Source organism: Felis catus, chromosome D3 (assembly GCF_018350175.1).
Source record: "Felis catus isolate Fca126 chromosome D3, F.catus_Fca126_mat1.0, whole genome shotgun sequence".
Classification (NCBI taxonomy): Eukaryota; Metazoa; Chordata; class Mammalia; order Carnivora; family Felidae; genus Felis; species Felis catus.
Genome location: NC_058379.1, coordinates 7,902,074 through 7,927,051, shown reverse-complemented (window position 1 = coordinate 7,927,051; position 24,978 = coordinate 7,902,074). Strand labels below are relative to the sequence as shown.

At 49.0% G+C, this 24,978-nt stretch overlaps 1 protein-coding gene and 1 long non-coding RNA gene across 17 annotated transcripts in view; one reads left to right on the top strand and one right to left on the bottom strand.

The window, feature by feature from the left end:
- The window catches only part of KDM2B (lysine demethylase 2B), a 153,436-nt gene that overhangs the window by 57,503 nt on the left and 70,955 nt on the right, over positions 1–24,978 (bottom strand). For all 12 annotated transcript variants that reach the window (XM_045041766.1, XM_045041763.1, XM_045041759.1 and 9 more), the window contains 3 exons: positions 17,445–17,560; positions 11,678–11,804; positions 8,596–9,080 (listed from right to left, as the gene is read on the bottom strand). In XM_045041766.1, coding sequence (XP_044897701.1) covers positions 8,596–9,080; positions 11,678–11,804; positions 17,445–17,560 — 728 coding nt within the window. The remainder of the gene's footprint in view (positions 1–8,595; positions 9,081–11,677; positions 11,805–17,444; positions 17,561–24,978) is intronic.
- On the top strand, positions 944–13,889 carry LOC109493177. Of its 5 annotated transcripts, none has more exons than XR_006587996.1 (6): positions 944–1,139; positions 1,662–1,723; positions 6,819–6,952; positions 7,360–7,703; positions 12,567–12,748; positions 13,801–13,889. It is a non-coding gene; the product is annotated as an uncharacterized LOC109493177 (long non-coding RNA). The 5 variants fall into 5 exon arrangements; XR_002737174.2 differs by lacking the exons at positions 12,567–12,748; positions 13,801–13,889 and adding exons at positions 4,755–5,319; positions 10,250–11,681; XR_006587997.1 differs by lacking the exon at positions 12,567–12,748.

The window sequence follows — 24,978 nt, the reverse complement described above, 5'->3', positions numbered from 1 at the left end:
AATAATAGTAATGATAATAAAACAGCTCCAGGTTACTGAGCACTTAAAGGCCTGTGCTAAGTAAAGCTTTATGCATGTTGCCTCACTGAATTTTATCACGTTCCCCAAGAGCATTCAGCTGGTTAATGGATGGCACATGGGATTCAGCCTGACTCCAGAAACTTTGGTCTTAAAAGATAATACATGTTTGGATAATGTACTCTTAATTTACAATCATTTTCTTTCCTATGATATTTGGGTTTCAATGAAAGAACAATAGAATTGATTTCTTTCTTTTATGTTGAAAAATATATATATACACATAAAAAACACCTGAAAACAATGGCCCCTCGCTGGCTCTTCCAGCCCCGTAATTCCACGCAACCCCACAATTCCAAGCAATAAGAAAGGTGGTTGTCTGTGGTGAGCTGGCCTTTGTCATCCAAGTTGACAGTCTGGCAGCCAGGGGAGTCTGGTATTACTTTAACTAACAAAAACAGCTGCAGAATAACCTTGCAATGGGGTAATTGACAAAGATCCTCCCATCTCCAACCTCACTGGTCACCACCCACTTAGGCCCAAACCCTCACAACCTTGCAATACACTGGTAATTCTCAAGTCATTTACAGTCAATTTGAGTAGACCTGCCCCCAAAACAGCACCATGCCTCCCTTTCCTCCCAACAGGAACCAGATCTCTCTCTCCCTGAGTTCTAGTTGAAAGTACAGCTTCTTCTAGAAGGAACAGCATCCAGGGCAACTCCCGTCTTACTGTTGGAAATCCAAGATGGAAGAGAAGAAAGATGATGCAGTGGGTTGAATAGCGTGGCCCTCAAAATTCATGTGCAAAACCTCAGAATGTGACCTTACTAAGTTATGGGGTCTTTGTAGATGTAATCATGTTAAGATGAGGTCATAGTGGATGAGGGTGGGACCTAATCCAATGACTGATGTCCTCAGAAGAGAAGAAGACACATGGAAAAGACAAACAACCATGCGAAGACGGAGGCAGAGATTGAAGTGATCTAGGGACAAGCCAAGGAATGCCAAAGATTGCTGGCAATCACAAGAAACTGGAAAAGACAAGGAAGGTTCCTTCCTCCCCTCGAGTCTTCAGAGCAAAAGCATGGCTTTGATTTCAGACTTCCAGCCTCCAGAACTGTGAGAGAATAAGTTTCTGTTGTCTTAAGACAGTCTGTGGTTCTTTGTTATGGCAGGCCCTAGGAAACTCACCCAGATGGCAATCATTAACCTGGAAGATGGATGTGGGGGAAGCTAAGAGATGGGACAGAGCTGGGGAAGGGTGGGGAGCTGGCCAAGGCCAGGCTGGCTCTCCTTGGACTGTCACCTATGAATATCTAATTATTCTCCACAGGTTTAACTAGGAGCGCTAGGCATTCCTTACCTCATTGTCACTCAAAATACTTCAGGGACATAGGTCCCTGTTGTTAGCCCCGTTTTACAGTGAAGACACTCAGGTTTCAACTGGTGAAGCCCTTCAGAACAGCCAAGGACCTACAGAATCTGGTCCCCACCAAGACAAAGCAGAGCTAGTCCCAAACTCTTGTTTTACATGCAGGTGAACAGATGGGTGGAATGACTTGACCACACAGCACGCGGCAAAGAACAAACGGAAATAGAACTCAAGGGTCTCGTGTCCTGATTTCCTATTCTCCCCATTAGGTACAGGCCAATATCCTACACTCCTCCAGCAGAAGTGCTCTGAAAGAAGAAAGTTGCTAAAGGTATGTCAGTGCCAAACCCCAAGGATTTCACAAACACAGGGAAAGGAAATGGCTTTCTCAGTTCGATTTTTACAAGATGCTTGAATCTTTCTTTTCACAATATAAATGAAGTCAGGGTGGTCGTTTTGGTTTGCATCTAAATCCAGACCCTCTCAAGGCAAGTTTTCAAGGTACAAATGAGCTCACTGGGAACTACTGAAACCACAGGGTCACAGCAAGGACAAACTCAACTTTCGAAAGTTCTGCCCCCCAAAAGAGTATAAGCTAGACTTACAGGGAGATAAACACACAAAAAGCTTCTTTAAGGGACAAAAGCAAGTTGCTTTTGCAACTTGCAATCCAACTTTTTAAAAATGATGTATACATGGGGACGACGGGAAAGCCCCAGAAATATATTTAGCAGATGAGTAACAGGGGGTTACCTCCAATTGGGAAAGCTGAGGAGGAGGACATTTTTTCTAGCCTCTAGCCTATAATGTTTAATTTTTCTTACATTGATCATGGAACACTTGAAACTTTTACAGAAAAGAAATATCCAGAATAGGTAAACCCATAAAGACAGAAAGCAGACAAGGGGAGGGGGGAAATGGGGATTGACTGCTAGTGGGGACAGGATTCTGTCTGGGATGTTAAAAATGTTCTGAAGTACACACAGGTGGTGGTTGCACAACATTGTGAATGTACTTAAAGTCACTAAACTATACACTTGAAAATGGTTAAGATTGGGCGCCTGGCTGGTTCAGTCAGTGGAGCATGTGACTCGATCTGGGGGCCATGAGTTTGAGCCCCACATTGGGTGTAGAGATTACTTAAAAATAAAAAAATTAAAACAATATTGGGGCGCCTGGGTGGCTCAATCAGTTAAGCATCCAACTTCGGCTCAGGTCATGATCTCACGTTTCATGAATTTGAGCCCCGCGTCGGGCTCTGTGCTGACAGCTCAGAGCCTGGAGCCTACTTCATTTTTTGTTTTTAGTTTCTTTTAATGTTTATTTATTTTTGAGAGAGAGAGAGAGAGAGAGAGAGAGGGCCTGAGTGGAGGAGGGGGAAAGAGTAAGGGAGACACAATCTGAAGCAGGCTCCAGGCTCTGAGCCGTCAGCACAGAGCCGGACATGGGGCTGGAACCCACGAACCAAGAGATTATGACTGGAGCCGAAGCTGGACGCCCAACCAACTGAGCTACCCAGGCGCTCCAACCTGGAGACTACTTCAGATTCTGTGTCTCCCTCTCTCTTTGCTCCTCCCCAGTTCACACTATGTCTCTCTCTCTCTCTCTCTCAAAAAAAATAAATAAATAAGTAAATAAGTAAATACATAAATAAATGAATAAATATAAAATAATAATAATAATAAAATAAATTTAAAAATTAAAATAAGTATTTTAATAAAATAAAATGGTAAGATGGTAAATTCTTGAAGATTTTTTTTGTATTCCATTATTCTTTTTTTTTTGGAGAGAGAACAGGAGCAGGAGAAAGGGGCAGCGGGGGAGAGAGAAGGAGAGGGGTAGAGAGAGAGAGAGAGAGAGAGAGAGAAAGAATCTCAAGCAGGCTCCACATTCAGCACAGAGCCTGACATAGGGCTCGATCCCATGACCCTGGGATCACGACCTAAGTCAAAATCAAGAGTGGGATGCTCAACCGACTGAGCCACCCAGGCGCCCCAATTCTTGAACATTTTGGAAGATTCTAAAGTAGTGATCTAGTAAGTAAAAAAGAAAAAAAAATTAATGTTTATTTATTTTTGAGAGAGAGACAGAGTGCAAGTGGGGGAGGGGCAGGGAGAGAGGGAGACACAGAATCCAAAGCAGGCTCCAGGTTCCAAGCTGTCAGCACAGAATCTGACACGGAGTTCGAAACCACAACCCTCAAGATCATGACCTGAGCCAAAGTCGGATGCTCAACTGACTGAGCCACTGAGACACCCCAAAAAAGAAAACATTTTAAGACAAAATAGTGTCATGTGTATTTTACCACAATTAAAAAAAACACATTACAGGGGTGCCTGGGTAACGTTGGCTCAGGTCATGATCTGGTGGTTTGTGAGTTTGAGCCCCGCGTCGGGCTCTGTGCTGACAGCTCAGAGCCTGGAGCCTGCTTCAGATTCTGTCTTCCCCTCTCTCTTCCCCTCCCCTGCTCACACTCTGTGTCTGTCTCTCAATAATTAAAAAAAAAAAATTTAATAAATACATTACAAATGAAAGAAAAAAATGAGTTTTCCCAATACACTGTATGTTAACTAACTAGAATTTAAATAAAAAATTGGCGGGGGTGGGGGGCGCCTGGGTGGCTCAGTTTGTTAAGCATCTGACTTCAGCTCAGGTCATGATCTCGCGGTTCGTGGGTTTGAGCTCCACCTCGGACTCTGCTGTTAGCGTGGAGCCTCCTTCAGATCCTCTGTATCCCTCTCTCTGCCCCTCCCCATTTGTGCATGCATGCTCCCTCTTGATCTCTCTCAAAAATAAATAAACATTAAAATTAAAAAAATCTTTTTAAATTTTTTAATGAAAAAAACGTTTTTTTTTTTTAATTTTTTAAATGTTTATTTATTTTTGAGAGAGAGAGACAGAGTGCAAGCAGGGGAGGGGCAGAGAGAGAGGGAGACAGAATCTGAAGCAGGCTCTAGGCTCCGAGTTGTCAGCACAGAGCCCAATGTGGGGCTTGAACTCACAAACTGTGAGATCATGACCTGGGCCAAAGTCGGATGTTTAATCGACTGAGCCACCCAGGCACCCCCCAAAAATGGGTTTTTGATAAAAGCCAAAACCTAGCCATCTGGAGACCGAGTTGTTTTGGGACCATCTCCAATCCCAGGGGCCTCTGGTTACCATGAACCACCATCAGCAGCAATCTCTGAGGCCCCGGAGAAAAGGACAGAAGGAAAAATGTTGTCTTTTTGCAACACAGCCAAAGATCATAACTGGTCAGTCACCAAGGGGGAACCACCATTGGCCAGAGACACGAATCACTCAATGGTAGGGATACCCATAGGCACGGGACCCACATTCCTGACCTGTGTTTGATTTCTCAGCCAGCACAAACGAAAGCTCAATATCTGAGGACAGAGAACAAAGGCATCGAAGTGTGTGGAGCCAGTGTCCGTAACAACACCACTCTCGCTCTGAAGGTCACTCTTGGATGCCACATCTTTTCTGGGTCTCCAGGGACCGTGAGGGGCTGATGGCCTGGCTGGACAGCCAAGAACTCCCCTGTTATGGAAGAGATGTCTGGCCCACTTCCCTGTACAGACTCCTGGCCACACAGCACTTAGACACCAGCAGCTGCTCCAGTTTTCCTGAGGCTCTAAGGAGACCTGTCTACCCAATTTACGAGCTCTTCAAGCTGCAAAAGGCCTCCCCAGACAAGGCTCAAGAACATAAATATCTCCAAAGATAGGCAATTCAAGCCCTCTCGGCCTCAGTTGCCATCTTCCTGGAAACCTCTGCGCCATGAGAGCCAAGTGGAGGAAGAAGCAAAAGCACAGGCTAAGGAGAAAAAAAGGAAAGATGGGACACAGGTCCAAGTAAACCACTAGCTTATGCACCCACGGAAGCCACAGGAGCAGAAATAAGGAAAGCCAGAGGCCAGGGACACGGGTACGAGTTCCTGAACTGCACAGCTACTTTCTAGAACTTGATCCAATGGATCTAAAACATCCAGCACCATCTGATCACAATGACCACCTTTGAGAGACACAGCTTGTTCAGACCAAAAAACACTCCCTTTTGGTCCTTTGCCCTGGACCTGTGACTTTCGGGACTAATTCTGTTTTCATTTGGAACATGTATACAATCAATCATCTCTTCTGCTGTTTTAGTAAAAAAAAAAAAAAAAAAAAAAAAAAAAAGAGAGAGAGAGAGAGAGAGAGGCAAGTTCAATAAGTGAGCTAAGTGACTAGATTATATGAAAAAAAGATGTGAGAGCCTAATAATAAATACACACTCAGGGAGGCAGTAGGGAGTGGTCGGGAGTAGGGTGCTGCTACTCACTTCCTACTAATGGTAGCCAGTCTGGAACACAGGCCAGGAGAGCTAGGATGTTTTTTTATGACTCTTCTGATATTTTAATGTTGGCAAGTAATTACAAAAATATATTTCACACTGTGCAGGCCAAACATAATGCCAAGAGGCTGGATTTGGCCAGGGACTGCTGATTTATAACCTGTTCCAGGGCCTGACCCACTGCTTCTGTAAAGAAAGCCCAAGCAGTCCCCTTACCACCTTCTCCCTAAATGCAGAATGGCCTCTGAGAGGGGAGAGAATTTCTCTACAAAGCAGTATGGTGTAGGGGGTAAACACAAGGATTCCCCCATTGTGGTCTTGGGCAAATCACTTAACCTATCAGTACCTCAATTTTCTCATCTGCAAAATGAGGCTAGTAAAAATACTACTGAGGGTTGTTGGGAGGTTTAAATGAGTTTATATATGGAAAACACCTATAAGAGCACATCTCAATTGAGATGCATTATCACACATTATCACAACCTGCCATTGAACCCCATGGTGGGGATAGGAGGGAGGAGGCTGGGCTCCTTAAAATTTACCTAAACCCCTCCCCCAGGCTTCCTCCACACCATCGACCAGCCTAGGCTGAATCCAGTCTCAGATGCCCATCAGGTGGGTACACGTGAGAGACAGGAGGGGCCAAGTCTCACCCCGAGAAAGAAATCTGACCAACTGAGGAACCAGGAACACTACACAAACAGATCAGAGACACAAAGATGCATTTCAAGTAAAAAACAGAGGGGTGCCTGGATGGCTCAGTCGGTTAAGTGTCCAACTTCGGCTCAGGTCATGATCTCCCAGTTTGTGGGTTCGAGCCCCACATCGGGCTCTGTGCTGACAGTTTAGAACCTGGAGCTTGCTTTGGATTCTGTGTCTCCCTCTCTCTCTCTCTGCCCCTCCTCCTCTCATGCTCTGTTTCTCTCTCAAAAATAAAAAAAGTCTAAAGTAAAAAAAGAGCTTTCCACAAGCACAGAACAACATTTCCTTATAAGATGAATGTGTTTTTAACTCACAATATGTAGGGGCCCCAATACTATTAATGGTCTTATGACTGATGAAAATTCCTTGTTGTTGTTTTTTTTACTTTAAAGGACCTCAGAAGAAAAAAAGGAGCCTCATGAAAGAATGCTAAGGTTTCTTTGGGAAACCCAACAGACAAAACTCCATACCGAGAGATTAAGGATTCTTAACCCAGGGTCCAGGAACAGGCTCAGGAATCCAACAGGTTAGGAGTCCCCTGACCTGGCATGCAAAATTTTGTGTGTATAAGCAAATTTATATAAAACCCTCAGGTGAGGTCAGCAACCTATAAAAAAGTCAAGAGTCAATAAAAAAGACCCAAAGCAAGTAAAGATTTGCTTTATAGGGATGGTCACCACAGAGTTCTTTTACCAGGCAATTTCCCCCAGTTTATAAGATTTTCATTTCATGGCACCTGGAGGAACACATCTTCTATATGAAGTGAAATATATCTGGATTAATGATTTTGAACACCCTCTCCCTTTGCTGGTGGTGCCCGTCAGGCTGCCCGATGCCCCTCCGCCTGCCCTGGGGTCTCACTCCAATATGAGTTCAGCCCCACATCACTGAGCATCTTGAGGACAGGACCTTCTTAACATTTCTGTATTGCAGGCCCTGACACCTGTTTCCTAAATGAATCAGTGAACGCATGAACTAGTTTACAAGACCTGGGTATCGTCTCCAGCCATCAAAAAAGAGACTTAAATTGCTTCCAACCCCAGCAGCAGGCAGCTGGACTCACTGGGGAATCAGACCCTGGAAGAGGAAGCCTAAATGCCTCTGAGGCCTCACAGCAAAAAGCCTGACCGATGTTGAAAACAGAGGTGGTTCTGCATAGTGGTATACACTCGAGAGCTCTTAAGCCACTCCCAGGTCCTCATCCCAGCTCCCCTCATTTACCTGCTCTGTCACCTCAGGCACATCCTTTACCCTCTCTGAACCTACTTCCGTATCTGGTAAATGCAGATAGTTGAGGTAGCTTGCCTGGCACTGGTACCTGACAGGTAGCCAGTTTTCCACAAATGGTATGATGATGATTACTACAGGGCAAGGCCTCTCAGGGTATGTCCTAGGAAATACACACACCGCCTGTGTGCACTGTGCCTGTAACAGCCTTCCCCTTCCAGAGAACTCCTATGCAACCTCTAAGGCCCAAGCCAAATGCCCTCTGCGTAACTGTCTCAGAGCCCTGGCACCTGGTGTGGCTGATGAGTGTCCTTCACCTCACTTCTATGCCCTGGGTACACACAGCAAGCCACAGGCGACTTAATTCCCTATGTCCTGACTTTTTCTCCTCTCTACTCCCCTGCTAATAGGTAAGCTACCAATGCCTTCCTGCTTTCTGTTTCCCTAGTGGTTAGCCCAGATGGTGCTTAATGAATATTTGCTCAATAATTAGGCTCTGCTTAAAGACCTCTGAACCCCAGGCGGCTACCTCAGCAGGCCACCTAGAGGACCACCAGGAGGTACAACTGGTCATATGAAACAGATGCATGCTCTGGAAGAAGCCAGCCCAGAGTCTTGCTGAACAGGATGGAGGGGTCTGTCCCCAAACCTAACAACAGCACTGTGGGCACACCCATGATGTCTAATGCCAGCAAAGCCTGCCAGATTTTCAATAAGTGCTGAGAATAAGTCCTTGCCAACCACAGAGGCAGCTCCCCCTATATAGCTCAATGGTGGCCTCAGCTCAGGGGCCCTACAAGGGCTTGCTTGGACCAGAAGCCCCTTTCCATGCATAGACATACCCCCAGGACAGTCTGCACCAAGCCACCCTGTGCTGAGCTGCCCCTGGGAACTGCCAGGCCCTTCTCAGCCGCCCAGGTCCAGATGCGACCCCCTGCCCACCTTCACACCCTCCAGGAGTGCCTGGGGGTCCTCGATGCCCTCGGGGACACACTTCTTGTTCTCTGGGAGAGATTCCAGTTTCTCCACCAGCGCTTTCAGGCCCTTCAGCTCAAACTCGGTGAGGTGGGTCCACTTGGCAGAGACCCCCGTGGCTGGAGAGCCAGTGGGCGTCTTGGGGTAGTCTGTGGGCACCGTCGTGGACTTCACACTCTCCTCCGACTCGTTAGACAAAGTCCTTTGGAGGAACCGCATGGCAGGTGCTTTGGGCTTCTTCCCGGGGGCCTCCTGGTCCTCTGAAGGGGTGCTGGTGGGCGAGGCAGGACCATCAGCTGGAAGTTTGGGCACCTTATCTGCACCCTCCTCCTCCTCCTCTTCCTCCTCTTCCTCCTTCTCCTCCTCCTGAGGCTGCTGCTCACAGGACTCCTCCTCCATCTCCAGCCAGGAATCAGATGAGAAGCCGTCTATGCTGGGTTTTCTTGGGGCATCTACAGGGAGCAGGAGGGTCAGCAGAAGACTGAGATGAATGGCCCAAACTCCCTGCTGGAAGTCCCTGGAGCCTCCACTCACTATGCCTCCCCTTTACTCAGGAGACCGGGCTTCTTTTTTTTTTATTATTATTATTTTTTTAATGTTTATTTTTGAGACAGACAGAGACAGAGCATGAGCGGAGCAGGGGTAGAAAGAGAGGGAGACACAGAATCAGAAGCAGGCTCCAGGCTCTGAGCTGTCAGCACAGACCCCGACATAGGGCTCGAATTCACAAGCTGTGAGATCGTGACCTGAGCCGAAGTCGGACGCTTAACTGACAGAGCCACCCAGGTGCCCCGCTTCTTTTGACAGTTCTAATGGTCTATGCCTCCCTCAGCCTTTAGAAAGGTAGGGGTCGGTCAGACGTTGGTTCAAATCCCAGCTCTCTGTTTCTTCCTAGCTGTGTGTTCCCACTCAGGTTGCTTTACCTCTCTGAATACACCTGGCATTTTATTTTTCAACATATAAAAATGAGACCAAAAAAATACATATAATGATTCATATGAAATATCCAGAACAGGGGGAAATCTATGGAGACAGAAAGTAGATTAGTGACTGCCTAGGCTGGGGTAGGGGGAGATAAGGAGATAACTCAAGGGTACAGGTTTCTTTCTGGGGTAAAGAAACCAACCCCAAAATTGACTGGTGATGATTGCACAGCTCTGGGAATATACTAAAAACCATTGAGTTGTACACATTAACTTGTAGGATATGTGAACTACATGTTTTTAAAAATGTAAGGCACACGCGGTACCTGGGTGGCCCAGTCAGTTAAGCATCTGACTGGCTCAGGTCATGATCTCACAGCTCGTGAGTTCAAGCCTTGCCTCAGGCTCTGCACTGACAGTGTAAAGCCCGCTTCAGATCCTCTCAGTCTCCCTCTCTCTCTCTCTCTCTCTCTCTGCCTCTCCCCAACTCACGCTTTCTCTATCTCAAAATAAATAAATAAACTTAAATAAATAAATAAATATATATATATATATATATATATGGCACAAAATGCTTCCTCTGAACACTTATGGTGAGGATTCAGTAAGGCATCACTAAGCATGGGTCCTGGTGCACAATCAGCATTTGATAAATGAGGCAACTGCCTAACATCTCCCCTTTTCTTTTGTGGGAGGAGTGCTGAGACAATGAGAAACAAAGACAAGAAATTTTAAGAAAAAAAATCAGGCACCAATGACCCAAATGCCGCCTCAAGATTTTGTCTCATGCCTGCAAATGGAATCAGGGATGTTCTCCTATGGCCCTAAATACACAAATGAGAGATGTGACCTCCTGTTTGCTGGTCCTGAGGACTGCCACAAAATCAAGCATCCGGTCCCCACAGGAACGTGGAGCTACTACAACCACAGGGGTTATCTCATTATTTCAGAATCATTTCCTAATTCCTACCAAGCTGGGAGCTTCCAAAGAGCAGGCTGTGGGGTCTCAGACTTTTCCACACCTGAATATTACATCATCTGACATGTTTGAGACTCACAACAGACTCCCCAGACAAAACTGAACCTCTAGGAGGTAAAGAAGCACTTCCCAATAAAGACCCCAGCAGAAACATTTGTTCCCCATCATATGCCCAGTGTGAAACCCCCAGAAGTCACCGAGGATGAAAGTCAAGGGAAGGAGGGAAGAAGGCTTTTTGCAGTGAGAAAAAAAAAAAAAAAAAAAATAGGGAATCTAAAAATCCTGGCGATTGCAAGAGAAAGAAACAGTGCAAACCCTAAAGGAGACAGACCGATCGTATTTTTCTATCCTGTGATGAGACAGAAACCATGAATGAGGCTCAGCAGACTTTGCATCCAGGAAGCCCCTCAGCAGTAACAGCTCAGAGGCAGGGACAGAGGGAAGATGGGTGTTCCTCCAGATTGCTCCTGGGGGCTCACTGTCACAGCTAGAGGCAACTTCAGGCGGGCACCTATGAGTCAAGATTCAAGGACTGAGCCATTTGGGGGGTGATGTCCCTTTAAATAAAGGAAGTAAGGCAGGGCTCCGCAGCTGTGGCTATAAACGCTCTCTCCCAGCCTCTGTCAGAACCACCCACTGCTCTGGCAAGCTTGTGTCTCCAGCCCTGGTCACCCCTCCCGCTGGCTCAAAGCTGGCCTCAGATTTTGAGGACTGGCTGCACCTCGCGGGCCTGCTCCCATATAGACAAAAACCAACCCCTAGGTGCAGCAGAGGGGTGAGGATAGGGGGATCAGCTGGTGGCCACAGAGAAATAAAACAACCAGGATTATTTGCTCCGTGGGGGTCCTGTCTCAGCAACCATGACTGGACTGGATTCTCCTCACACCTAAACGGTCACCAGCGAGACCTGGAGGCCACCAGTGGGACTCTTTGGGGGGGGGGGTGTCACAATTTCATTTTCTTGGACCCTGTATTCCAAATGGAAGGTCAACAAGGATGGCTTCCCCTTCCTAAGGGGTCTCTAGGAATCTATCCGACACTTTGGTTCAAAAGAATTCCAGAAACCCAGGGACTCTCAGGGGCCACACTGAAAAAATTCTTCCTGCCCAGCTGAGCAGTGGAGGCGGCCAGTCCGCATTTCACTCACCAATAAGCATGGATTCTCTCTGGTATTCCTGAGTGAGGTAGGACCGCTGGGTCACACAGTATACGTATCTCTCCAAGACATACCAGCACATCTCATAGTAGAAGGGGTAACGGAATTTGGGCTGCACCTGAAAGCAAAGACCCAGGAGTAGAAGTCAGTTTCTGGAGGGCAAAGGAGAAACAGGGAGGAAACTGGGAGGAGGGGGTTTCTGCAGGTGGGAGTTATTTTCACCATCTTAAGCAAGAGCACAAATGGTGTGAGGGGAAAAATGGGGGAGGCGGGCCGGAAGGCAGGAGAGAGGCGCTGGAAGGGGCAAGATACCAGTAGCATGCACAAATGAGGAGGAAGAGGGGAGAAAGAGGCCTATGTGACAGCATCATTTCAAAGCTCCCTGAGCTGCATGCCGCCAGGGAAAGGCGGATGGGGTCCGCTTTGTGCTTCTGTGAGATGCAGAGAAACAAGAGTTGTCCCCTGACCTACTGACGGAGGGTGCGGGTACCTGCGGATGTGATCCTGATTCCAGCTACAACAAACACAGGCTCCTCCTTGTTCTCAAAAAATTCTTACACAGACTCTGCTATCCCTCCCTGCCCCTTGAAAGGCAGAAATCGACCCCCAAACCTTACCCATTTGCAGACGGGCTATCAAGCATCTCCTGCACTCTGGGAAGGAGGCAACACGAGGCGGACCAATGAGGAGGGAGGGGGTGTGGCCTCTCCTACCGCCAGGGGCGGGGCCTCAGAGGGGCCCACCTCCTGCTCCTCCCCGACAACCACCTGGCACTGCCCAGCCCATATTCCAGAAGGACTCCCTAGACCCAAGTCCCCACGGTGACCTGGGACCACCAGGGTCTGGTGCAGGAGACCAGATGGAGATTCCCTTTTCGCAGTTTCTTATAGGGGAGGAAGTGTAGGTGCAGACAGCTTTGTGTATCAGAATTATGAAAAGGCCTGGGCTCCAGGAGGATTCTGATGGGTCTATATGGACGAGATGGCAGAGGAAGATGGGAAGGAAGCAATACCACTGATGGCCTTGCACAGATGAACCTTCTGGAAACTTCATCCTGAGAGGGTTAGTGAGGAATGAGGGTGGTGAGAAGGTGGTCCCTGGCTCCCTCCCGCCCCCACCCCAGGGGGCTGAGCCCTCTCTTCCAAGGCTACACGTAGATCCTGTATGTCCAGGCTCACTCCCAGCCTGCTCTCTTGCCCTCTCACCAACAGTGTGTCTGCCTCAAGGGACCAGACCCCTCTTCACCTCTACTATCTTCCAGAAACTCAGGGAGTTGGATGTTAAGCAAGAACACGCTCCCACCTTTTTCTGCAATAGTGTACAGGCAACGTTCTACATGTGAGATGAAGGCAAAGACAAGCACACTTAGCTCCTCCGTTTGCCCTAAAATACCATTTTGCTGCCTCTCTCACAGTGCCCACCTGCAAAAGGCCTCAGCTCTGCCCTGAGAGTCCCAGCTCAGTCCCCCGGCCACCCCAGGCCCCGCTGACTCAGTGTTCAACAGCGAGGCCCTTTTCCCATGTTGGGGGCCTCACTTCTCCCATCTGCTTAGTAGGTCCATTTGACCTCCCCACCTCTGGTGGATGGTATGTTGGAATGAGATCCTGGCCGCCGCATGCTTTTGAGCTCCTCCAGGGGATGCATGGAGTTGGGAACATCATCTAGCGGTTTCCTTGGCTCCAGCTACTTTCCCAAGAACCCTGGTTTTAATGCTGGGATAGTATTAATCCTTTTTCACTGTCACTGGATCAGTGCCCTTCAGAGTTTAAAAAGGAGAGGGGCACTTCAAACTGAGACAGACCCTGACCTCCTCCTGTAAAGAAGGGTCTGGGAACCTCAACCCCACCCCTGCTCCAGAGGGAGGACCAAGAGACTTTGAAACCAATTGCCAGTACCTACGGAGCAGGCTGAGGACAGGCAGGCTCACCTCTTCTCAGACCCCCACTCACATCTCCCGACTTCAGGTTTGATTGGTAAAACTCTGAAGTTGCAATTGACCTTTCAAATTTTGGGAAACCGTCTGAGCCGAGCCGCTCTGTATTGAAGGGCACCATGGCACCTGAGAATCTTTCTAGATCAGGAAAAAAAAAATCTATTTTTTGGCTGTATTTCAGGAGAGGAAGAGAAGTCTCCCCTCATTGTTGCTGAACCCAAGGGAAACCGGCTGGGTGAAAACAAATAAATGCTGATGAAGGAATTCAAATTTTTTCATTTTATTTTTATTTTTTTTTTCCAAGAGAGCACTGCAGGAAACAAAATTTGCAAAGAATTGACTTACAAACGGGTTGTCGCCTTCCACCCTTCGCCTTCAAAAGGTTTCAGCCACATGCCTGGGAACATTAAACACACGATTGCTCAACATTACTTGTTGACAAATTCCGAGCCTCACCAAATTGAGTTGTTCACCGAAAGGCAAGGCAGTCAGAAAGCATGCAGCGCTCCTAGCCTGGGGGGTAATCAATCTATCAGCGGATCTCAAGGGGTAGCTTTGAGTTCCCAAAGGCCCATGCGAGTAGCACTCGGCCTTAGCCCTTCCTCTTAGAGCTGAGTGACCTCAGGAGATCAGAACCAAAGGTGTTTCGGTGCATCTAGAACTCCCGGGTTTCAAGGGACTTGAAAACTAAAATATGAGGGTGGGTGGAAGTGTCTTAAAATTTGTTTTTCTCCTGGAAAAAAAAAAAAAAAGTCAATGGAAAAAAAAATCCAATGGTAGAGGAAAGAGGAGAGGAAGGGAAAATTATTTGCAATTTCCAAATAGATTCACTGGCTGAGAGGGAATGGAGTGTGTGGTGTTACCTTTCCTGAGAAAGCTGCTTTCACTAGAGCCATTAGGGGGGGAAAAAAAAGATAAACATAAGAGAGACGGCAGTTTAATGAATGACCAACTGGACCATCCCTGTCCCTGAGGAACCTAACTGGAGTCAAAAATACGTAGCGATAGTTGTTGAGACGTTATCTTCAAATAATAAACATGCAACACACCCGTTCTTTGTAGTTCTTTGACTCCCTGCATCTTTAGAACAAGAGGATTTAATCCACACGGGGGTGGGGGGGGGCATGCATGTGGGTTTCTACACATGCAGACCACCAGGTCCTTGCAGGGTAAGGCCTCATGGGCAGCAGGGTCAAGCCGCCTATGAACCCCTCTCCCCAAATTAAAATCCTAGCGAGAGAGACATGGCTTCCTAGACATAGGAGAACCTTGGGGTTCCCCTGGTCTGGATGGGAGGGGGTTTCCCCACGTTGGGCCACAAAGGCAAATTCTTTTTCTTAGACAAATCCACACCATGGGGCTTAAAGATTGACAGTTTCCTGTCCCACCCCCTGCCTTTGGTTTCCAAGCAAAGCCCTCTTTTAGGGACTCTTGAAAAACTATTTTTAAATGACCATAACCTTCTTAAGAAAGCTCACAGGGATGTAAAGAATTAAGCTGTAGCGAGCTGACAAGGAGCCCTGGCATTTTATCTGGATTCCCGTGCTCTCTCCCCAGCATCTTTTGTCTGCTTTGGCTCCTAAGACATAAACAATTGGGCCTTGTAGCCAAGCCCTCTCCAAAGACCAGAAATCAAAGCAGATTAAACAGCCTGCTGCTGCTTCCAGCCCAGACTGCCCGCCAGCCCCCCGCCCATCAACCTGCTTCAGGGAAACCAGATGGGGTGCCCACTCAGACGACAGGGACAGTGGGCCTTGGGGGAGGAGACCCCGCCACACTCATCTCAATGTGGGCATGATATTCTACAGGAACTTGGCGTGACGCTGGGGGTTCCACACTATTACCCTCCCTCCAGCCTCCCACCCAGCAGGGGAGAAGAGCTGGGCTCCTAATGGAATGATGGGGCCCAAATCCACTGAGATGTGCAATTCGGATTCCCTGGGGGAGAGGACAGCTGCCAAGCAAGTTGCCAAAGCCTTTAGAAATCCCAGCCTGACTCTGGCTTTCAGGAATTGGCTGGAAAGTCGCGGGCCTCACTTCTAGATTTCTCCTTTTCTATCCCACGCCTCCCTAGTCAGCTAACACACAAACTGGCCCATTCTTCAGGGCTGGCCAAAGAACAGTTGGCCGAAGCCCCAGACAGCACTTGACCCAGACTACGAGATCACCACTCACACCCAAATGGTGCCTTTTTCCAGAATGCCACGGGGCAGCATCCACCAGACCGGGAAAGGGATGGTGGGCAGACGACAGAGAAAAGAGGCATGAAAATCCACAAAACAAGACCCAAATTCTGCAGACCCAGGCCTCCCAGCAGCAAACCCGCCAATCTGGAGATGAGGCACACCTGACCACTGCATAGAGCTCAGTGCTACTCCCAGGAAAGCCCTGGACAAGGTCCCTCAATGTCGGGACTGTTAGAGAGGCCAAATACACACACAGTAGCTAAGATTTTGGCTCACTTACATGATTCCGTGCAGACCAGGGCCTAAAAACAAGACCAAGAAAGGCAGGGACCCCAGGCTCAGAGCATCTGCCTCAAGTTGATGCTTCTTTAGTGTCCAGACATGACATTACCTCTCTGGGGCAAAAAAGTCACCTCTGAGGCAAAGCCCAAGAAGACATGATGTGGTCAAGCCATACAACGGAATATGAGTCAGCCATAAAAAAGGAACATAGCACCGACATCTGCTTCGACGTGGATGAACCCTAAAACATCATGCAAAGTGAAAGGAGCCAATCACACAAGGACACGATATAGGATTCCATGTCTATGAAACGTCCAAAACAGGCAAATCTGTAGAGACAGAAAGCAGGCTGTTGGTTGCCACAGGCCGGGCGGGGGAGATGATGGAAGGTGACTGCTAATGAGTAGCGGTTTTCTTTCTGGGGTGATGAAAATGTCCTTGAATTAGAGGTGGTAGCCGCACAACATGGTGAATATGCTAAATGCCACTGAATTGTGCACCATAACTGGTGAGTTTTATGGTACGTGGAATGAATCTCAATAGAGAAAAGAAATGAATATTTGAACAACTATAAGAGGAAAGAAGAAGGAATGGGTCCTCTTGGTCCCAGTTGCCCAACCTCAGACCTGTCTCAGATGCCTTGGGACTCTTGGCCGAGTTCCACAATGGGAGAGAGGGTGCATGCAAGCAGCCAGTGCTTTCCAGAGGAAACTCATTGAGCAGAGCAGAGGGCACATGTCAGGTGTTTAAGCCTCAGCCCCTGGTCCTGGGGGGTGGGGGGTGGGGATTCCCTATGTCTGAGAAACCGTTATTCTCAAGAAGAAAATGAACCCCCCCCCCCGCCCCGCCAACTCTGTAAGCAAACAGAGGCAGAGCTTAGAGACAATACCCGGGGGACCCACAGATACTGGCTTCCTTGGGGCACTACATCACATTTGGGGTCCGTGGGCAGAGGAGACACAAGGTCAAGAGCTGACCTTTCCAAGGTCCCAGCCCCCCTCCAAACCACAGCAGGAACAACCATAAAATCCCTCCCAACGCCCTTGCATCCCTCTCTACACGTGAGAAGAAGAAGCAACGTTCCCGATATCTCACGGTGCTTTCTCAACAGATACTTCCTCTTTGACAAGGGGGTTTTGGCTGCCACTGGCCTGGAGGTGAACAGAAACTCCAGGGGCTCTGGGTGGGGCTCTTGCAGACAGCCCCCAGCAAGGACCAAGGCCCCCACTTGAGGCAGGGAGCAGCAGGGAAGGGGGAACCACGGAGGACTGTGAAACGACTCGTCCCACACACCCCAAGCGCCAGGCAGAGCTCAGGAGCTGGGCAATCCCACGAGGAGAGAAGGAAGCCGCCTTACCCGTGTTCTGTCCTCAATCTCGTAGATCCGCAGCTGCATGGGCACGTTAAAGCTGTGCAGGATGTTTCCACCAAATACCAGAGAGTCTACAGGAGTGTAGACTGCGTGGATCCAACCTGGGGTGAGGAGGGCACAGAGAGGGTCAGCCACTGGCTCCTGGACCACCGGGGAGGGTCACCCTATGGAAGCATGCAGAAGATCACAGGAGGCCCAGGGGAGCACCCAGGGCTAGAATCGGGGATGCTCGGGCTGCCTGATGCGGAAGGCAAGGTTCCTGGCTGGCTGAGAGGACTCACATACACAGCCCCGATGGACTTCTGCAGGTAGTAACTCCTGGTCGGCTCAAGACGGGTGGCTGGCAGCTTGAGGGCCTTGACAAAGGCTTCGCCGTGTTGTGGCGGACCGGGCCGCAGCAGCCAAAAGAGGCAGGCCCTGTGCCCCTTCCAGAGAGCGGGACACCCCTTATTCAAGGCTGCTCATAGCTCCTGAGCCTCTTCCTCAGCATCCCAGTGACCACTCATCTCGGGGGGGAGTCACAAAGGATTGCTTGGGGCCACAATGCAGGAATGACACCTTGCAAAAACTGCAGAACCCAGACACTTTCCTGCCTGAGGCCACCTCCTGCCACCAAAATCCCCCAAGGCCCGTTTCCAGGTGGTCATCTTAGCCACACGACACCTGTGCCCCCACATCAATTCTGCTTCTGCTCTGCCCTACAGCTGCTGACAAGTCTTTCTCCTGCCGAACGCAGCCCTTTTAATGGCCTGGGACACGGCTTTTTCGTCCCCCTGAGCTCCAAGCAAGCCTGGCCTAGTAATCCTGGGGATAAAACTGAAGGCTGCCCCTGTGCCAGGCATTGGGCTAAAGCCTTTACAGAACTTATCTCACTTAATGCTCACAAAATCCTTAAGAGATATATACTACATTCACCCCCAACTTACAGAAAAGAAGACTGAGGCACAGAGAAGTGAAGTCACCTATAAGGTTTGGAACCCAGGGAGTCAGCCTCACTTGGTCCTTGAAGGCCAGACAAATCAAACCCCACAATTCCCTCCCCAAGTAACTAACACACGTTTCAGGTGCTCAACAGACCCACATGCACCTCTAGCCTACTGTAACAGTGTGAGGCTAGGGGACAGGAAGTATTCCACTCCCATTTACAGATGCTGAAACCAAGGCTAAGAGAAGGTAAGTCACTTGCTGAATGAAGTCACAGCTGGCAAGAGCTAGCACCTCCGTTCTTAACCGCGATGCATCATCTCTCTATCACAGGCTTAGCACCAGGCGTGCAGGCCCCAGGGGACGGGGCCTGCAAACATTCTGGGAAGGCAAAAAGAGACACGCAGAGAGAAACAAGAGAGACAGAGGTGAGACAAGGACAGATAGAGGTAGACAGACTCCCAGTGAAAGACGGGATCAGCAGAGGGGAAAGAGGACAGAAAGGGCAGCCCAAGCCCTGAGATTCCCAAGTCCAGGTGCCCACATCTCCTCTTCTCTGACCTCTCTTCTCCGACCTATATGCATAATTTGTTTGCTCGGAGGAAAATTACAGAGACCTCCCCTACCATGCACCCAAAACACGCCAGCCCTGAGTCACAGGCAGCCACCGGTGGCCACGGCTGCCAGAAGCAAAGGTGCCACCTGGGAAGAGAGCTGGGAGGCCACTGCTGCCATCTGTAGGACACTCGGGGTGCTGGTCCTCCCTTGCTGGGCAGAGGGTGGGATGAGCTGGCGGTCCCCGAGGCGGGCAGAGAAAACCGACAGCCAAGAGCATGGGAACGAAGGCTCTCTGAAACCCGGTGCTGCTGTGAGCTCCCCACATCTCCGGCCCTTGTGGACATCTTCCCCACCACCTTCGCACCTCTGTGCAGGACAAGTACAGCTGCTGCCTTTAAAGCCTCAGTTTCCACATCTACTTCAGCCTCTCGACCTCAGCTGGGTACCAGCTGATTTTCTCAGCTGTCCATTTTTGTATCTTTGTCGAGCAGCACTGCGCTATTATTGTTCCTGTTACCACCATCAATGTTATTTAAGCATCACTTCCTAAGACTGGGACCTAGGACCGCCAGGGTCAGGTAAATGCACAGGGTGGGGTGAAGCCTGAATGGGGCAAAGATTCCTGGGTCTTGTTCCTATGTTCTTCACACACCCACCCAGCACCCTACAGAAAGCCCAAGTCCCGGGACCTCGGCTGGAAACTGTCCCATGGCCAACTCACCATGTGATGTCGGACTCTTGACCACCCCTCTCCTGGCCTTCACCTGCCCACGTTAAATGAGGGAGATCATTGCCTCCCTTGCAGGGAATCTGGTGAGCAAGAGCTCAGTCCATGGAAGCAACTGCCACTGATATTCATGGTAGTCTCATCCATCTCCAGGGCTTTGCAAACAGTGATGCCCACATATATCTGCCTTTATCAGCCCTGGAGTCTCCCTTCCGTCCTATCAGGTGGAAATGCAGACACACCTGATGTACACCTGCTACCCTGCCATGTGAGCAAAAGAGGGAAACAGAAGAGAGGTTCTGTTTCAAGTGGAGCGGCAGGGAATTTCAAGGGCTTTTAGAAGCTTCTACCAACTCTCCTCTTGTCCCCAAGCCAGGGCCTCACAGGTGGGTCAGGCAGCCTCAAATGGATTAGACACTGCCTCCCCCAGCCTTCCTCAAATCTACTCCATGACTTTCATACTCCCCTCAGGAAGAACCAAGGAGGAATAACAGTATTCATAGGCCCCATCCATCCCCACTCTCCCGATGGCATCTCCTTGGCTGCATCCCAGGAAGCATGAGAGAGCAGGTGTCCCTAGCTGGTGACTGGGCTGTGGAGGCTGGCATCTGTCTCTTGCTTCCAGGCCAGAGTCACCAACAACATGAAGGCAATAATGGAGACTATTCAGGCCAAGCGACAAGGGACAGATCAATTGTGGAAGAAAAGCAGGCGACCCATAAAACCTACCAACGGGTGGTTCCCTGGGACCTGAGGGACAGTGGGACACATGGAGTCTTGCCCACAACCCAAACACTCGGGATTCAGAAACCAAAGCCCACCTGCCCCATCCACACTTGTCTCTCTTTGTGGCTGCTGTAGGGGTAAACCCAAAAATCACAGAACTTGGGGGCATCTCACAGAGGGCCATGACCTGCTTCCTTCGCTGAGCTAGGCCAGGTCCCAGGCTGGGCAGTGCAGCTGCCAAGATGAAGCAAGAATGCCCTTTCCTTTCTAGGACCTCATAGTTGGTACCAGGGTCCCAAACTGGCAGGTCACAGGCTGCAGCAGACTCAGGAGCGTGCTTAGTTTGACCCACATGTGTTACAGAAATGGGGAAATTTCCAGGGGCACCTGGGTGGCTCAGTAGGTTGAGTGTCCAACTTCGGCTCAGGTCATGGTCTCACGGCTTGTGAGTTCGAGCCCCACATTGGGCTCTGTGCTGACAGCTCAGAGCTTGAAGCCTGCTTCGGATTCTGTGTCTCCCCCTGTCTCTGCCCCTCCCCTGCTCACGCTCTCTGTTTCTTAATAATAAATAAACGTTAAAAAATTAAAAAAAAAAACAGTAATGGGGAAATTTCTCAAGACAAGCTGAATTGTTTCCTTCTCTAGAAAAATAGGAAGATGGCCCCACAGGCCATTCTCATCTTTAACTGGCTGGAGGTGAGCAGCAGTTATCTCATTTCCCTGAGCACAAACACCCTCTATCTCACATCCAGCCTTCTTCACTTCCACCCTCTCTCCCTGCTCTGTACCCATTTTATAGGTGGGTCATCTGAGGCCCAAGCTACATTATGCTATTAAGTAGCTTCGGGTTACTTTTTCTCAGACTGGCCCAAGTCTAAGAAATACCTAGGGCTGCCTGTGAATTCTGGACCATGGGTGATTCTTACTACAAAGCAAAGATGGGAAATACTTTCAGGTCAGTCCAAGCCACTGACCCCAGGGCCCTTCCCAGGTCCCTATACCTGGGCTCCACCATTCTGGCTGCTACCTGGCTGGACATACATTCAGGACAGACAGAATCTATCTTACAGCTTCCCTACCACCTTCCACACTGCCAGTGGGCCCTTAAGAAAGTTTGTTAAATGAGCAAACAATTTTCCCAAAGTCTCATGGCCGAGAAGGAAGACCAGATCCCAAGTCTGCTGACTCCCAGGCTAAAGGAGGACGAGGTCGGCTCTGAAACTAGACACACTTGGGTTCTTGCCCTGGTCTGTTGCTTATTAACTGTGTGAGCTTGGACCAGTCTATTCACCTCTCTGGGCCCCAGGAACCTTCGTTACTTAAAAGGCAGAGGGAAAATAAGTTGCTCCCTACATGCTCACAAAAAGGTAAGTAATAAATGTAAAATGCTGCTCAGTAATGTGAGTTACTATTACCATTAGCTATAGTTCATTAAGCTGGTTCATTAAGCCAGAGAAAGAGGCTGAGCCCATCAACGTGGTCAAGGCATTGGCCACAGGTCCCCTCACACAAAGGAAAAAGAGGTCACCGGGTCTCTCTGACTTCCTGCTCCTTGGTGATGATTTCCACCTCAAGCTTTCCTTCCACCTAATGATTAGGCTGAATCTGGGTAACTCACTGGCCACTCTGACCCTGACTGTGTACCTTGGGGAGGCAACTGTATTCCCACTGCCTCTGCCTCATCAACAGGACAAACCCAGGCCCCTTTCTTGAGATCATCTCACTCTTCAGCCACCTTCAGGTCTGCCTCTTCCAGGCAGCTTTCCTGGACCACCCAGGAATGAGGCCTGAGAACCACCCACACCCACAGCACAGCCAATACCCAACCTCTTCACTCCAGACACAGGAAGAAAAGAGTGAAAGCACATCTCACAAAGACTGTAACATTTAAAACCCTCCCATGCCACTAGCCTCCCATTAGCGTTGAGTTGAAGACTTGCTGAACGACCCATGGGCAGACGTGAAGCCAGCATCAGGTAAGAGGTCACGTGTCTAAAGTCACACTGTGGGGACAAAAACCCACGTCAGAGATGAGAAATGCCGGAATTAGATTTTCTACTCCCGATACAGAAAACCCACATGCAGGGGGCTGTGTTGCCCACGGCTGTCTCTCCAACTCTCCACCCAAAGCCACACCCCAACCACCCTAACTCTCAGATGTGTGTCTGCACACAGCTCAGGGGGCGTGGGTGCTGGGAAGAATCCCCAGGTGGCCGTCTACCTCAGTGACCACAAAACTCTGGTCCTTCAATTTTCACTGGCTGGCAACACAATGAGGAAAATGAAGATGGTATACATTTTCATAAACTCAAAACTATCAAATTTAAAGTACTGGCCATTATTCTGAAATTACATACTTCCGAATTTTTAGTGTCAGAATCATCTCCCATTCATGAAAATCAGCACTAGTAGATGCCAGGTGTTTGGGTTTTGTTCTTTTTTTTTTTAATTTTTTTTAACATTTATTTATTTTTGAGAGAGAAAGAGAGAGAGCAGGGAAGGGGCAGAGAGAGAAGGAGACACAGAATCTGAAGCAGGCTCCAGGCTCTGAGCTGTCAGCACAGAGCCCAACATGGGGCTCGAACCCATGAACTGTGAGAGCGTGACCTGAGCCAAAGTCGGACACTTAACCTACTGAGCCACCCAGTGCCCCTGTTTTTATTTTTTTTACGTTTATTTATTTATTTTTGAGAGAGACAGAGACAGCATGAATGGAGGAGGGGCAGAGAGAGAATCCCAAGCAGGCTCCTTGCTGTCAGTGCAGAGCCCAATGCAGGGCTTGAACACATGAAACTATGAGATCATGACCTGAGCTGAAACCGAGAGTCAGATGCTTAACCGACTGAATCACCCAGGTGCCCCCTGGGTGTTTTGGTACTTTTTAAAAAGAAAAAAAATTTTGTAATGTTTTTATTTATTTTTGAGACAGAGAGAGACAGAACATGAGCAGGGAAGGGGCAGAGAGAGAGGGAGACACAGTATCCAAAGCTGGCTCCAGGCTGTGAGCTGTCAGTACAGAGCCTAATGTGGGGCTCAAACTCACAGACTGTGAGATCCTGACCTGAGCTAAAGGTGGACGCTTAACTAACTGATTCACCCAGGCACCCGTGGTTTTTTTTTTTTTTTTTCATTAACATCCATCTTTAGGAAAACTACAAGTTTGTAACTATAAGCTCCCAACTCCTCCCCCTCCTAACGGTCACTGAAATCAATGCTTGGGAACCACATGTACCCCCAGCGTCTGAGAAAGTGACAAATTCTAACTGTCCCTTTTTTCCTTCCCAAACATCCTGATGTCTCACTCACAACCTTCAGTGCCCAGGAGTCTTGGCTGGGATCTAACTCAACATCTGCTAACTGTACTTCAAATCCCGCTCTTGCCGTCAACAAACACTCAACACCTCTGCTTCTCAAGACCTTTTCCAACTCGCTAAGCCCCCAAAACACACACCCTTCCCATCCCAGACTGAGGGAAACCAATGAACCACCTCCCAACTCTGCCAACGGCCCTGAGGAAAGAAGGCCAGTCTTCCCAGAGAGATTAGGAGGCCTGCACTCAGGGGGGCTGGGTTGGGAAGCACCTTGAGGGTTTCACAGTTTAGCCCACTGACTCCCATTGAAGAGATTGGACAGTTGAGGCGCAGACAGGGGCAGAGACCAGCCCAAAGTTCCTTTGGGTTCCCTTGAATCATCACAGCTCATCCTCCAATACCTACAAGTGGCTTGAACACATCTTAGAAGGGTACCGCTTCCTTCCCGATTCTCCATGCCACATCTGCCAGGGTATGTACCATAAATGCTGCCCACCAACTGCAACCCATTCCTGTCCCAAACAGGGGTCCCTCCCCTCCCCCAAGTCTGAGGATGGACCTGGGTCCATGGTAACAAAGTCATCCCCACTAAACCCTACCATTTCCAAATCCCCAATTTCCCTAATAGTGAAATCTCTACTTTCTGCCCAACTTTCTAGAAGAGCCCAAGTGTGCAGGCCCTATCCCCTCAGTGGGAGCTGCTACCATAACGGCCCCCTCCTCACTTGCCACTAGCACTTGATGTCCAGACCCAAGACCAGCTTCCAACCCAACTTTCAGAAACTTAAGTGTGACCAGCTTCTCCCTCCAATGGATCTTAAGCGCTTCAAAGGATACTCCTAAGGTTCAAGCCTCCACTCAGTGGCAAATTTCCTGCAGCCTCCTTGGCACAGCCATATATAGAGCTTCTACTCGTATATATCCAGTGACAGGGAGCTCACTACCTAGCTGAGCAAGTCATTCCAACACTACTTGGCTATACCTCTTCTTGCAGAAGACGACAACTAGCTGACTGCTGTTCCCTTACACCTTTACTCCCCTGGGTAAAACCACACAATTCCTCCTTCAAATTTATCTCACCTGGGGGCCCCTGGGTGGCTCAGTTGATTAAGCATTCAACTCTTGATTTCGGCTCAAGTCATGATCTCACGGTTTGTGAGTTAGAGCCCTGTATTGGGCTCTGTGCTTACAGCTTGGAGCCTAGAGTCCGCTTCAGAATCTGTGTGTGTCTCTCTCTCTGCCCCTCCCCAGTCATGCTCTCTCTCTCTTTCTG